The sequence below is a fragment of the Meles meles genome, chromosome 20 (genome assembly GCF_922984935.1).
Source record: "Meles meles chromosome 20, mMelMel3.1 paternal haplotype, whole genome shotgun sequence".
Taxonomy (NCBI): Eukaryota; Metazoa; Chordata; class Mammalia; order Carnivora; family Mustelidae; genus Meles; species Meles meles.
Window position 1 is genome coordinate 26,637,039 of NC_060085.1, and position 14,537 is coordinate 26,651,575.

At 33.2% G+C, this 14,537-nt stretch overlaps 1 protein-coding gene across 33 annotated transcripts in view; it reads left to right on the forward strand.

Annotated features, from left to right (window-relative positions):
• The window catches only part of LOC123932319 (sarcolemma associated protein), a 149,790-nt gene that overhangs the window by 81,515 nt on the left and 53,738 nt on the right, over positions 1 to 14,537 (forward strand). For 11 of the 33 annotated variants that reach the window (XM_045990220.1, XM_045990231.1, XM_045990237.1 and 8 more), the window contains exons 4-10: positions 2,026 to 2,062; positions 3,992 to 4,054; positions 7,360 to 7,455; positions 7,705 to 7,776; positions 9,129 to 9,269; positions 10,577 to 10,714; positions 11,755 to 11,923. In XM_045990220.1, coding sequence (XP_045846176.1) covers positions 2,026 to 2,062; positions 3,992 to 4,054; positions 7,360 to 7,455; positions 7,705 to 7,776; positions 9,129 to 9,269; positions 10,577 to 10,714; positions 11,755 to 11,923 — 716 coding nt within the window. Of the gene's footprint in view, positions 1 to 2,025; positions 2,063 to 3,991; positions 4,055 to 7,359; positions 7,456 to 7,704; positions 7,777 to 9,128; positions 9,270 to 10,576; positions 10,715 to 11,754; positions 11,924 to 12,010; positions 12,062 to 12,547; positions 12,599 to 14,537 lie in introns of all 33 variants that reach the window. The other 22 variants (XM_045990207.1, XM_045990210.1, XM_045990208.1 and 19 more) reach the window with 3 other exon arrangements.

The window sequence follows — 14,537 nt, forward strand, 5'->3', positions numbered from 1 at the left end:
TCTTTTTTAGCAATCAAGATACTTTTAGGTATGCCAGAATGCTTAGAATTTCAGGTACATTTAAAGCATCTAATGCTTTTAAGATACTCACTAGCTAGTTCTCAAAAAGCTAATTCTTTTCTTCTTCTTTGATTTTTATTATATTGCACAAAGGATTTGTTTTTTAAGTTATCTGTGTACCCAACCTGGGCTCAAACACATGGCTCTGAGATCAAGAGTCACATGCTGTACTGACTAAGTCAGCCAAGTACCCCTGCACAGATAATTTTTAAATGATAACAAACATGGGCACCTGGATGGCTCAGTTGGTTAGGCAACTGCCTTCGGCTCAGGCCATGATCCTGGAGTCCTGAGATCGAGTCCCATATCGGGCTCCCTGCTCGGCGGGGAGTCTGCTTCTCCCTCTGACCTCTCCCCTTTCATGCTCACTCTCTCTCTCTCTCAAATAAATAAATAAAATCTTTTTAAAAAATGATAACAGAGAAAAATTGCCTATATTCCCACCATCCTAACACTAAATAATGGTTTTCCTTTTCTGTATTCCCTTGTTGCATATGAACTTTTTCTATAATTCAAACAAAATACACCTATATGCAGGTGTATACAAAATACACCTATATCCAAAATACACCTATATCCAGGATAGTTTCTGTAAGATACATGTTTAGCTGGATTTTTAGCCTTTTGTTAACCAAATTTTCACAAGAACAGAAAATTTTGTACTTGGGTCACTAAGAAAACTGGATTAAAAAAAAAAACAACCATGAATACTGTTTGCTTCTATTTAGATTTTAAGTTCATTTGCCTGAATGTGCGTTGGCTATAGAGAAAAATATATATACCCCAAATGGTTGTCTCTAGGTGCTGGCATTAGGTAATTTTTACTTATTTCCTCATGCTTTCATTTCCCATAATCAGTATGTATTGCTTGTATAGTCAAGAAAAAGAAGGTTATGTTTAAACGGTCTATCCCATGTTTATACGGTAGAGAGAAAAACTAAAGTTGGCGTAATTTTTTAAGCCTTCATTAGGCGCCAGCTTTGCTAGGGCCTGGTGATAGGTTCTGGGGATCCAGAGGTAAATTGGTCACGGTGCCTGGCTTCCTTATCTGCTCTTTTCTCATGGGAGTGGTAGTAGGTTCAAGTGTTACTATGTCTTAGGTACTGTTGAAAGCTCTTTATTTATAATAACACATTTAATGCTTACAGTTACCCCATGGGGTTATTTTTATGATTATTCCCATTTTATGGATGAGGAACCTGAGACCTATGTAGTGCTTAGGTAAACTTGCCCAAGATTACACACCTAGTAAGTAGAACCAGAATGTGGGCCCAGTCAGTATGGCATCTGAGCCTGCATGCTGAACTACTACACTGTAATACTGCCTGTCTGTCGTTAGTACTTTATAAGGCCCAAAAGGCAATTAGTACCAATTATACTGTCTGTTTACTGCTTAGTTTTAAAGGAATATACCGAGTTTAGTTTCATACCTACATCTAAGCTTTCAGTTGTTTGCGTGTGAGGTAGAGAACAGTAATACTGTTTGGTTGGCTAAAGTTGTTCTCCGCTAGAACAAGTTTCCAAATCATAGCTTTCTTTCTAGTAGAACTTTGTTTTTTAAGACTTTGTTTATAGGATTATTTAATTTTAAAAGGACATAATTTACACATTCCAGAATTTAAAATAGATAACTTAAGGAGTGCTTCTTTTCTGTATAGAAGTTCTATAGTCATAGAATTCACCAGAGCCCTCATTAAATAGTGGATCCTCAAAGGGCATTTAATACATTTTGAATTTTGGATTTGTGATTAGAAATATATCATGTGTAAAAGGTAGATTTGTGTATTTATTACCTTTTTTCCTAAGAATTCTATGGATTTATGAAGGATTAGAGAATAATTCACATTGTTTTAATTATATGACACCGAGTGTATCAACTTTAGGGTTTAAGATATTCTGGTGCTGTTATACTGTTTCCTCTGTTGTCAGGAAATTAGATAAAAAATTCTAAATTTTACTTTTCAGTGTCATCCATGCTCCATTACCAAGTCCTGTTGACAAAGTAAGTTACTAATGGTTATTTTCTCTAAACTAACTCAGCTATATTGCTTTGGAAAATGTTTTTGTTTGTTTTTAATATGCTTTAACTAGGAATTTTTTTTTCTTCTGTAATAAATGATATACAGTGTATGCAGGTATTTAGTTATTTCAGTCTTCCGATCTGGAAAATTTAGGATGGATGTTTCTTAGGGAAAAAACCTTTGTTATTTCAACTAAATGGCCAGTAGTATAGACTAGGAGCTCTAGCCAGAGATACAAAGTGTTAGTTACTACTTTTTATTCTGGAATACAGTTCTCTCTAGAAATATCTATTTAAGTTTTCTGCCCAAATGGTTCACCCAACGCATACTTATTGTAGAAAAATAGAAATATGGATTTACAGAAATTGCTCTTTTATTGTCCTTGAAAATTAGTTTTAACTTTATTTGGTCAGAAAATTTGCGATAATTACTTGTTAGTGTTTTTCCTTTTGTTCAGAAATAATTGTGTTATAAACTGTAGATATCATTGCTAAATACCAAAAAAAAAAAACAAAACTATATCTCTTGGCGTGAATGTGGTTTTTTTTTCTTAGTGTACTAAAACTATTGTAAAATAGTTCACATTTTTTCCTTCCATTTGGATAAAGACTGAAATCCTGCCTGAAACTAAGTTCTCTGTGAGATTCCTTTTTTAGAAGTAAAAGTGGTTGATCATCAACCTTAGTAGTACCAAGAATTATTTCAGAAGTAAATAATGGCATTGCCAGTTTAGGACTAACTTTTAAAAATAATGCCACTTCTCTGAATTCTAGTTAGCATATTAATAAAAATATTCTTTCTGGGGGCGCCTGGGTGGCTCAGTGGGTTAAGGCCTCTGCCTTTGGCTCAGGTCATGGTCCCAGAGTCCTGGGATCGAGCCCCACATCGGGCTCTCTGCTTGGCAGGGAGCCTGCTTCCTCCTCTCTCTCTGTCTGCCTCTCTGCCTCCTTGTGATCTCTCTCTCTGTCAAATAAATAAATAAAATCTTAAAAAAAAATTAAAAAAAATTCTTTCTGAACCTAATCAGAAATAGTGCTATTTAACATCATTAATAAGTTGATATATAAGGCTTGGTAATATTGAGGATATGGGTGTAAATGTTACAGCAATCTAGTAGTATCTTCTTTTTGTGGGGGGTGAATAATGCCATTGTTCTATATTCTACACTTGGGAAGAACCCCTTATCAAAGGTATTTCTTCTAATACTCTTGAGTTCTAAGTATTTTTTCTGTGATTTGTAATTTAAATACCGTTCTTTTCCATCTTTTTCTTCTTAAACCTAACTGTAGTTTAAAGAAGAATGAAAAAGACAAAACTATTCCTTTCTTCCCTCCCTCTCTTGCTCTCTCTCGCCCTTCTCCTTCCTGCTTGCCTGCCTGCCTGCCTGCCTGCCTTCCTTCCAAAACAAATCTATTTTCATTGTCCTGGCCATGAAAAGTGTTATATTTCATGTCCTGTGTCTCCCTGCACCCCCACATACAATTCCCATTTTGAAGATGGCTACTTCTAAAAGAACTGTGACTTCTTGGTGTATTGAAAGACTAACAATGAATTGCAAAGGGGATAAGTATATATCTATTGTATTAGGAGGTATTATTTCTGAATTAAGAAAGAACAGTATTGCTGTTGTGCTGTGTTTGTGATTTGGTTTATCAAGGAATATTTTCATGAGTAGTACTTGTTCCACCACCCTGCTTATAAATTTCAGACTAGTCAGCAAAAAATAATCCCATTTACAAATTCTAGGCACGAGACAGATATATTTTGAAGACAAAAGGAACTTGTTAAGCTGAAAAATAATTTTTATTTTGCATATTTTGGTAAATGGACATTTCAGGGACTTGTTTTGGCTTTAATGTCTTTTATAAATGTTTTGTGTGACTATTGGTACTTATGTTATTTGTTTCTAGGTTGCTGCTAACACTCCAAGTATGTACTCTCAGGAACTATTCCAGCTTTCTCAGTATCTACAGGTAAAAACAAATCTTGAAAATTCTTAGTTTTTAAAAGTAGAATTAAACAACTTAGATTTAATTTTGCTAGTTCACAAATATAGGCTAAAGAAATGTTGACTGGATATAAATATAAAAGAAATATCTCTCAAAGTTAAAAAAAGGATTAAAACTAGGTCTTAGGAAGAAAGGATAAAAAGAATCAGGATTATTGGGGTGCCTGGGCGGCTCAGTCAATTAAGCATCTGCCTTTGGCTAAGGTCACAATCCTAGGGTCCAGGGATCAAGTCTCGCATTGGGCTCCTTGCTCAGCAGGGAGCCTGCTTCTCCCTCTGCCTGCTGCTACCCATGCTTGTGTGCTAAATAAAATCTGGAGAAAAAAAAAAAAAAGAATCAGTATTATTAAGTCTAAAAAAGATAAGGTTCTGTACAAGAGAGGTATTTCTTTCATTCAGATATGGGGAAGTTTCAAAATAGTTCATAGGTGACTTTCAAATAAAATTAAACCTGGAGAGATCTTGGTTGCTCAGTATAATATTAATAGCAAATGATTATATATATATAATAATATATAATATATAATATATAATAATGTAATATATTATATAACCAATATAATATATCATAATATAATATAAATATGTAATAAATAGTACATTTATTATAAATGATAAGTGTATAATATAAATAATATAATATGCACATTAATATAATATAATACAATATATAATTAAATTGTTATAATATGTATAATATAATGTAATATATATATTAACTATATGCCAGACTCTAGTCTAGCAGTTTACCTGTATTCATTTATTCTTCAGAATAATCCTGTAAGATACATATTTTATTCCCATTTTTATAGGTAGAGTAACTGAGAGCCTGGAAAGTTAAATAATTTACACAGTATTATGCACCTACTCTGTGGTAGAGCTGGGATTTGAACCCAGACAGTCAGACCTCAGAGTGTCTGCCCTTGAACACTATGCTATGCTGCTGGATCTATAGAAGGATATTTTGATGGGGCAGATACATGGAATGGGCTCCCAAAGTTAATAATGGATTTAAAGAGCCATAGAAATTTCCAAAAAGGAAATACGTGGCTTTTTTTTTCCCCCTCTTGATTTTGGGACATTTGGGCTTGATTATTCTTATTATTCTGGTGAGGGAGCATGTTGGAAGAAAAACCCTAGATCAGGAATTTACAGATTAAACTTTTTATCCTGGCTCTGCTACTGAGTTCTCTGACTTTGGGTGAATCATTCTACATGTGTAGGTCTCCACTTGCTTTTTAAAACTGGTAGGATCAAATCAGTATCCTGGTTCCTTCATTCCTTTGTAAGAACCAATCACTAAGAGCAGTTCTCCCTCCATTAAGAATTTACAAGTCTGAAAATTGTCAGAGTGTTAATCAGATCTTACCTTCCACTGGGCATTATGTAATGGTGCATAAAAAAGCTGTTTTACACATTTGCAGTTTAGTAGAATGTCTGAAAGCATTGACTCTAGCCAGAATTCCCTGGACTTGGTCTGTGGCTTTAACTTCAGAAGTTTTGGGAAGGTTGTTTAACCCTTTCGTGAGCCTTGTTTTCTTCATCTCTGATGTAGGTATAATAGCATGTACCTCACAGAACTGTGAAGAAAAAATGAATCTTTATATGTGATCTCCATTTTCACATGGGAAATATGAGGCTCATATAGGTAAAATAGATTTCCTGAGGCTGTACACTATATAGTTACTAGTCATCATGGACTGTGAGTCTAATGCCCTAACTCACTGCAGTACTTTTTCCAATTTGTCCGTTCTTTGAATATTCATAATGGCATGATCTTTCACTGTCCTTTTCTGGTTTTTGAGAGAAGATTATATTGTGTTATCTTTTCTGTATACATCTTTTTGAATTGCTAAAGTTCTAATGTAAATTGTAAAACTTTTGAGTAGAAACTAGAATAGATACATTTCATACCTTAGCACTAAAAGCCATTCCTGAAAGTATTAGATTTTTGTTAGGATGTGGTTCATGGAATAATGAAACTCTAAATGGAATTGAGTTTTAAAAGGTGCAATTACACCATCTAGTGGAAGTAGTGATTGTTTGGTGGATTTGTTTTTAAGTAAAACTTTTTGCAGCATTTAATGTAATTTCCTGGATATTAGGAATGTTTAAAGAGCTTAAAATAAACTTGACAACTAGTCTAAGTGTTAGATTCTAACTTTTGTTAGATTTCTTAATCTATACTTTTAGAGTTATATTTTAAAAAATGATACCAGTAACTAATTAGATCAGATTTTCTTTAATCATTATTTATCAAGGATGTTGGAAAAAATAAATGTGTACTTTAAACCTCAAGTACTGTCTTTGAAGCATATCCTTCTTTTTTGAAGTGGCTCCAGAGGAATTAGGGTAGTAAGTGTTCTTCTTTGGCTAATGACAGGAATAGAAGAAAGTGAAATTTAAAGATGTTCCATAACCACAGCTGAATGCTGTGTGAGCATTTTCACCTTGACTTCTAGTGAAGGAGACCCTTAACAGCTGTCAAATGTTAACAAGTGACCTAGAGATAAGGATTTGCTTGCCAACATCCTTCTCTGTAAAAATATCCCTTTGGAGTTGCCAAATAGTTATATAACTCCTTGACCCCCTTAATTACATTTGTGGACTCTTACTTATTTTTGCCATATTTGATTGATGCTGAGTAGTATATAGTCACAAAGATTCAGAACACCTGAAAATGCAAGAGATTGCAAAGTAGTGTCTCTCCTTATATATATTTACATATATAACATTCTTAAAGGGAATATTAAAAGACATTTCTATTTTAGATGTCATACACATACAGCGAAGCCATTGAGAAATATCTTTGCTACTGACCAGATTGTTTGGCTTAGCTTGAAATTAGTTTGTTCTGAAAGATACGTATATATATTTTAAAATGTTTTTGTGTGGGTATATATATAGATATATACAAAGATATCTATATATATAGATATATATAAAATGGAAGGTTAATAACATTTGTTGAATTCTTCTAATCTGGGTTTCCTCTTTTTTTAATGCTTGTGAATTATGAGTAAAAGGAAAGCAAAAATAGGGCACTTGTTTTCTGTTAATAGGGGAAGGCACAGCTCAGTACCCCTAACAGTCCAGGAAACAAGACTAAAATGATGTGGCTTATATATATTTTACAAGGTAGGTTTTTCAGGTTTGAAAGTAAGATACAAAGTGGGATGTAAAATGAGAATATTTTCAGAATGTACTTTGATTTCTCTTCAAGGATCATGCTGAGTTTATTAAAATCTCTTTTGTGATTTGTACTATTAGGAGGCCTTACATCGGGAACAGATGTTGGAACAGAAGTTAGCCACACTTCAGCGGCTACTAGCTATCACCCAAGAGGCTTCAGATACCAGTTGGCAGGTATTCCATTTGCCTTTATATTCAAGAAGCATTTAAGTATAGTTTAATATCCTTTAGATGTTGATTAAAAGGGAAATTTTTTAGCAGGCAAAGGCAAAGTTATTTCTGAATGACCAAATATTGAAAATGTAGTATTTTACAATGGGTGTTGATCAGTTTTATGATTTTATATCTTTTTTGGGCAGTAGCAACCTTTTTGATATGTGTAATTTTTTAATTACTCTGGGATTTAAATTAATTTTTCAACAGGCTTTAATAGATGAAGATAGACTCTTATCACGGTTAGAAGTTATGGGAAACCAATTACAGGCATGCTCCAAAGTAAGTATTAATCTCAAGTAAAGATCCTTAAAGAAAAATGCATAAACTATGCATGAAAAATGCAGTTTTTTATGTAGCTTCATTTTTTTGTCATTTGTGTACATGCTAAAACATTTATATGTTTTCACCATTCTTTCAAATCTTTTTTCATTATAGGAAATTTCAAACATACATGTAAGAAGAAAGAATTGTGTATTGAATACCCATATACACCTCTTTCTTTATTTTCTATCACAGTTGATATTTGCTGGAGAAACTGGGTCATTTGTCCTCTATAATTTCCCTCAGTCTGGATTGTTATTGAAACATTTCTTCTAGCTCTCCTCCTACACCATAAATTGGTAGTTTGATCTAGAGATTTGATCTAATTTAGGTTCAACTCTTTTTTGCCAGCAGTACTTCATGTATTCATGTATGTATGTATTGTGTACTTTCACCAGAAGGCACCTTACTATCTAGTTGTCTTTCTTTTGAGATTTTAGCAATCTTTGATGATTCTTGCCTAGATCAATTATTAAGGCTTGCAAAAATGGTGGTAATATAGTTCTGTTATTCCTTCATTTATTATCTGGATTACTTCTATAAATACTTCTATTCCTCCTCATAAACCATTTGGTTACCCTGAAGTCATTTTCTTAGGAAAAGAAGGATAAGCGATTCTCTCCATTTATTTACTAGATTTTAAAATTGGTTCCTTCTCATCCACCAAAGAATGACCATGAAGTGGTTTTTTTTTGCCCCAAACTTATATTTGAATATATTTCATGTGTTTCAGCCTATTCCATTTGTTGTTCTTTTGATGCTCAAATTTTCCCATCTTTAGTGCCTGAGTCCTTTTGGTAGAACCCCAGCAAACTGATAGCTTCCTGCTGTCATTTTAGACAAGGTGTTCCAGACTCGTCTTATACATTTCCTGCCTCAGAACTGGACTCAGCTTTTTCTTCAGGATGCTCTTATTCCTTATTCCTTATTCCTTATTCCTAATGGTTAACCATTATTTTTAAATGCTTGGCCCCTTTGAAAGTAATAGATTATTTTTACCCACAAATGTAAATATTGTGGCTTATAGAGAATATGACAGATAGGCGACTTAATTCATTTTGTACATTTGAGAGAATTCTCCATTTCCTTAGACTTTTTTTTCTATCGGAAGTATGGATTAATATATTTGTGAAGGCATAATTTACAGTTCAGCTTTTAAATACAGCTTCAGTTAATACAGGGCCAACATTATTTCTATTTGAAGATCATCAGTATAGAATTCAAAGAGCATCATAATGTGTTATTTTTTCAAATGGTAAATACTTAACAAAAATTACTTGGCTATAATTATAAATGTCTTCTAATCCTAGAATCAAACAGAAGATAGTTTACGGAAGGAACTTATAGCATTACAGGAGGATAAACACAACTACGAGACGACAGCCAAAGAGTCCCTGAGGCGGGTTCTTCAGGAGAAAATTGAAGTGGTTAGAAAACTTTCAGAAGTTGAGGTATTTCATTTTGACAAATATAAAATGGTAGTATGTTTAAAATTTTTAGCCTAAAATTTCTAATATTGTAGGAAATTTTAAACTTTAGTATTATATAGCTAAGAAATATTTCCTGTCTGTGAAGTGGGAAGGGATAATATGCTGTTTTCCTTGTTAGGAATTTTCAACATAACCATGTGAGTCTGGTGCTTGTGGTTCCTACTCAGTGACCGAGCAAATAAAAGCTTCATCAGGGAGTCTTACTATGTGCATTCTGCTTAGGATTCGGCCTCTCACACAGTGGACTGTGATATGTGAGGGAATTGATCTCCTGTCACCTAGTTTTGTTTTTCTTCCAGTGGAGGATAGTTAGTGGAAGGTGGAGAACCTTACCACTGTTCTTATTTACCCACCCTCTGGAGAAGAAAACTGTGTCTAACTTTGGAGGTCAAAGGGAAAATATTTCTGAGGTCCTTTCTTGGTCTTTGTAGGAACAATCAAAATGTGATTCTCATTGCTTTAAAAATAACTGAATTGGGCGCCTGGGTGGCTCAGTGGGTTAAAGCCTCTGCCTTTGGCTCAGGTCATGATCCCAGTGTCCTGGGATCGAGCCCCGCATCGGGCTCTCTGCTCAGCAGGGAGCCTGCTTCCTCCTCTCTCTCTCTGCCTACTTGTAATTTCTGTCTTTCAAATAAATGAATAAAATCTTTAAAAAAAAAAAAATAACCGAATTGATAATGTAGGTTATTCCTTTGAACCACTGCTAAATTACCACAGAAGTTATTTGTTACTGGATTTAGTTAAAATGCCCATTGTAAACTGAACAGTAAAATTAATATATATAGTATATACTATAGAATATGTTATAGTAATAGTTTCTATAATAGCCTTATCCCATTGTAACTAATTCACTGTTGTGTCATTGATTTGATATGCAAGGAAAGAAAATTGCTAGCTGTCTTGTAATTTTCTTATTAAGTTGATTATGCATAGTTATTAAACTTGCTTTCAAGAATTGATAAGCTTAAAATATTTTCAAGTCTAAAAGTCATAACCAGTGGCCTTTTAAAAGAGTAGTTACATAAAAGTAACATCCTTTCCTCCTCTTTTTTTCTTTCCGTTGTTTTGTTTTGTTTTTCAGTTTTTTTGTTGTATTTTCTGTTTTAGCATGTACCTACAATAAATTAAAATTCTTATGTTGTTTAACCTTTACATAAAGGCCAGGGCAGATAATAATTTAGAACAGCCCGTAGAATTAACACTTTTTATAAGTTGAATTTAGAATGTGCATTTATTCTAAATCAGTTATCTGTAAACTTGGATTACAGCGAAGTCTGAGTAATACTGAAGATGAATGTACACATCTTAAAGAAATGAATGAACGGACTCAGGAAGAATTAAGAGAATTAGCCAATAAATATAATGGAGCAGTTAATGAGATTAAAGATTTATCTGATAAATTAAAGGTATGTATTTACTCAACCTGAAAGTTTGTTAATTGTCCCTAACATACTGGGTAGATTAAGAGGTTAGGTATTGCTGAATAGCTGATGATATAAAAATTGGTAATGGTTGAAATATGTAGTAAAGAAAAGGTGCTATTTATAAACCCCACTGCCACAGATAATTGAAAGTCTGTAAGAGCTGACATATTTCCTCTGGATGGAAATAAATAGTATTTCACAACAGGTATCTTTTAATACATAACAGGAAGTAGATGTAAATCAGCAAACACCAAGATACTTAGACTTTTTAAAAACTTGAATCTGCTTATCCTTAGGCAGCCCCAAAGGCAGAGCCCAACTATGTTAGTGCTGAAACAAGCCCAGAAGTAACTTGGAGTAATATGTATGGACCCTTGTAACCTCCAGGGATGCTATTAACTGTTTCGGTGGCAGCTCCCTATAGCTGTAGGTCATTTAGGATAAGGACAGATGAAGCCATAAGTAATGTCAAGTTGGTCCCTTAAATGTTATAACTGAGTTTTGAAGACCCATCTTTAAATAATTGAAACCATGGAATGAGTGGCTAGAAAATATATATTTGTTAGAGAAGATTAGGGCATACCTCCCCTCTGTGTGGTTGGTGAACCTGTAATAGTTTTAAAGATTGGTCTTGTTAAACGGAGGTCATTTTGAAAAATGCTTATGATCACCATTCTTTCAATTAAATGCAGTTTTGTTTAAAATATCAGAGTAAATTACAAAGTAATTTAAACAATAGTAATTTCAGGGGAAAACCTTAACATATTTCCCTCTTGAAAACTTTGGCGTTTTTTCATTTTGACCCCCTTACTTGTATGTATTAGGCCTGTTTGCTTGCTGCAAGTTTTTCTTTCCTAGGTGATAGGGAAGCATGACATTATTTTGACATTTACAAATATTTTCTATAATATTGAATATTCTCCTTAGAAATTTGTGGTGAATAAAAGCAGTCCTGCTTTAGGCCTCTGGAAGCAAGTTCAGACTTTATGAAATAAATGAATTTTTTTTTTCTTTCTCAACAGGTAGCAGAGGGAAAACAAGAAGAAATCCAGCAGAAGGGACAAGCTGAGAAAAAAGAATTACAACATAAAATAGATGAAATGGAAGAAAAAGAACAGGAGCTCCAGGCAAAAATAGAAGCTTTGCAAGCTGATAATGACTTCACCAATGAAAGGCTAACAGCTTTACAAGGTAAGTTACCTAATCCAGAAGTTGATTTGATTTGATTTTTTTTTCTTTTATCTGTGAAATATCTTTTTCTTGGACTTTTATTTACAGTACGGTTAGAACATCTTCAGGAGAAAACTCTTAAAGAATGCAGCAGTTTAGGTAGGTGTGTCACCCAGTTTCTTATTTAAAGCTAAATTTAATCATTGAATTTTTGATGTTTACTTTCTCATGGGGTACTTATTTTAAGAGGGTATTTCATGTTTTAGGTATAAAGTATCTACAGTCTTTCAGAAAATTTCCTTAAAAATATGCTTGATTGCCACCAGTGGGCACCATTGTTTTGTCTTTGAGATAAATGAAATTTCTGCATCTGAGACGCTCTACTTAGAGATATTTAAATAAGAAAATACACGCACAGCAGGACCCTTTTTCTTTTGAGGTTCATTGGAAAGCTACTGGGCAGTTGTAGTTTTTTCTCTGAGTAAATAGAAAATGGCCAGTTGAACCCTTCTTGTAAAAACAAATTTAAAGTATGCTTTACTGTGTTAATGTAAGTAGGAATACAAAATGCCATGGTTACAGTTGAGACCAGTTTTAAAGTAACGCTTTCTTTGATAAGGCAATGATACACTGTCTTAATCCTAGGGATACAAGTTGATGACTTCTTACCTAAAATAAATGGGAGCACAGAAAAAGGTAGTGTAAAAAACTTAAATGTTTTTCTTTCATGATATCCTTTTACTATTTAAGCAGGATAGAGAGATCAGTGTTTTAAGGTTTTAAGTGTTTGGAACGAAAAGCATGCAGTTCATAGACCATTGAATCCCAGCATTAAAAAAAGCTTCCCTTTATTTTGTAATTCTTAATGCTATGATTTTTGGTTAGATATCCCTTGTTATATGGAAATTTTAATTATTCAAATAACAAAAATGACAAAGTTCAAGTTTAGCATTGGTTTATATACACAGTATACCTTTCTCCCCCAGTATATTTTTCGAAGAACTCTACTTTGATTTTCTTCCATCAAGTACTATTTCTGAGGATACTGGGCTTCTATTTTTAATGTTTGTGCCCTGCCACATCCCTGGCCAAGAGCTTATTTAACAGGCCATTGAGCTCTTGGATATGTCATAGAAACTGCTTTCTTTATACTGTATATCTGTTTCTTTAATCAGAAAAAACAGAATCAGTCATTTCTGCTATCTGAAAAATCATTTATTAGTTAATGATTAGTTTACTGCGACCCTTCTTTCTAGATAGCTTGCATTATCTCTTGCCAAAAATGTATAGCTACTCTTGGTTTTTCTGTTACTGCATGGGGTACTTTTTTACCATATGGCTTGTACATTCCTTCAGTTGGGAAGATCCCCATTCATCCTCCTCCATTTCCACCCATTCAGCTTTAACTGAGCACCAGCTATGTGCCAGATCTTGGTTAAATGCTTGAAACAGAATTAATAAAATTATTTTCCACATTTACAAAACTATGTACCTTTCATCTTAGTTTTTATATAGAAGTTAGTGCAAGATATCAAGGGTAACACTCAGAACTTCTTATTAAATATTTTTTTCATGTGTCAGGGGATATTTTTGTAGTCCTTGGGGCACAGCCAACTCTGACAAAGTTGGGAGGTACTTTTTTGTTTTTGTTTTTGTGTGGTTGGCTTTTAATCAGGAACCAGCACGATAGGCTCAAGTAATCATGTATATGTGAGCTGTAAGCTCAAGATCTAATATTACATATATTCTGTAACAAATCTTAAAACTCTAAATTAAAAGTTATTGCCATTAATCATTGTTATTTGACTATTCTGTATGTGTTTTATAAGATACATCTACATTTTAGAATTCCAGTTTCAGTTTCAATTTGAGAATTTTTTAAAGGTATAGTTTATATTCATTATTGATATTACTAATTTCTCTGTTAACTATATTTGAAAATATATATAAAATGACTTAATTCTCACCTTCTAAAAGCTTATCATTGTTAAATGAATTTTTATTTTTTGTTGTCATTATTTGCTTTTATTTTTTCCTCTTTCTGGCATGAACACTTTTTATTCCAATTCATCACCATTTTGACTTAAACATTATTTATTAATAATGTTAGTGTTAACTTAGGCTAGGAACATACTCTTCCTTCAATTAAGAGAATCCCTTTATATACAGTAAATCATCTTTATACTATTTAGAGTTGTCAGATTACTGCTTAAAATTTTTTGCTGAGATGAGGATAGTTATAGACAACTCCTTGATTTAAGACTGAATAAGATATTTTGGATACTTTAGGGTACTTCTTACCATCATTGTTTTTTAGTGGTGATAAATTGAGTGGTGTGAGAGTGACCTACAAAGTATCTTTAAAGAAATGGAATAGTATATATCTTGATATGCACAAAAGCATCGTTATACCAGATTTAATACAGAGTGGATTTTGGAATGAGTCTGTTCTGAGTCATTACAAACCAATTATCAAGCATTCCAGTATTACCAAAGTCCATAGTGGCAATATGCTATCAGATATGACTTTATCTAAAATAGCTCTTTAAATAGTAGAGCGAGAACCAAGTATAGTTTTAAGAGAATGTTTTAAAAATATCTGGGGATATTAAAATTAATGCCATTTCTCTAGTAA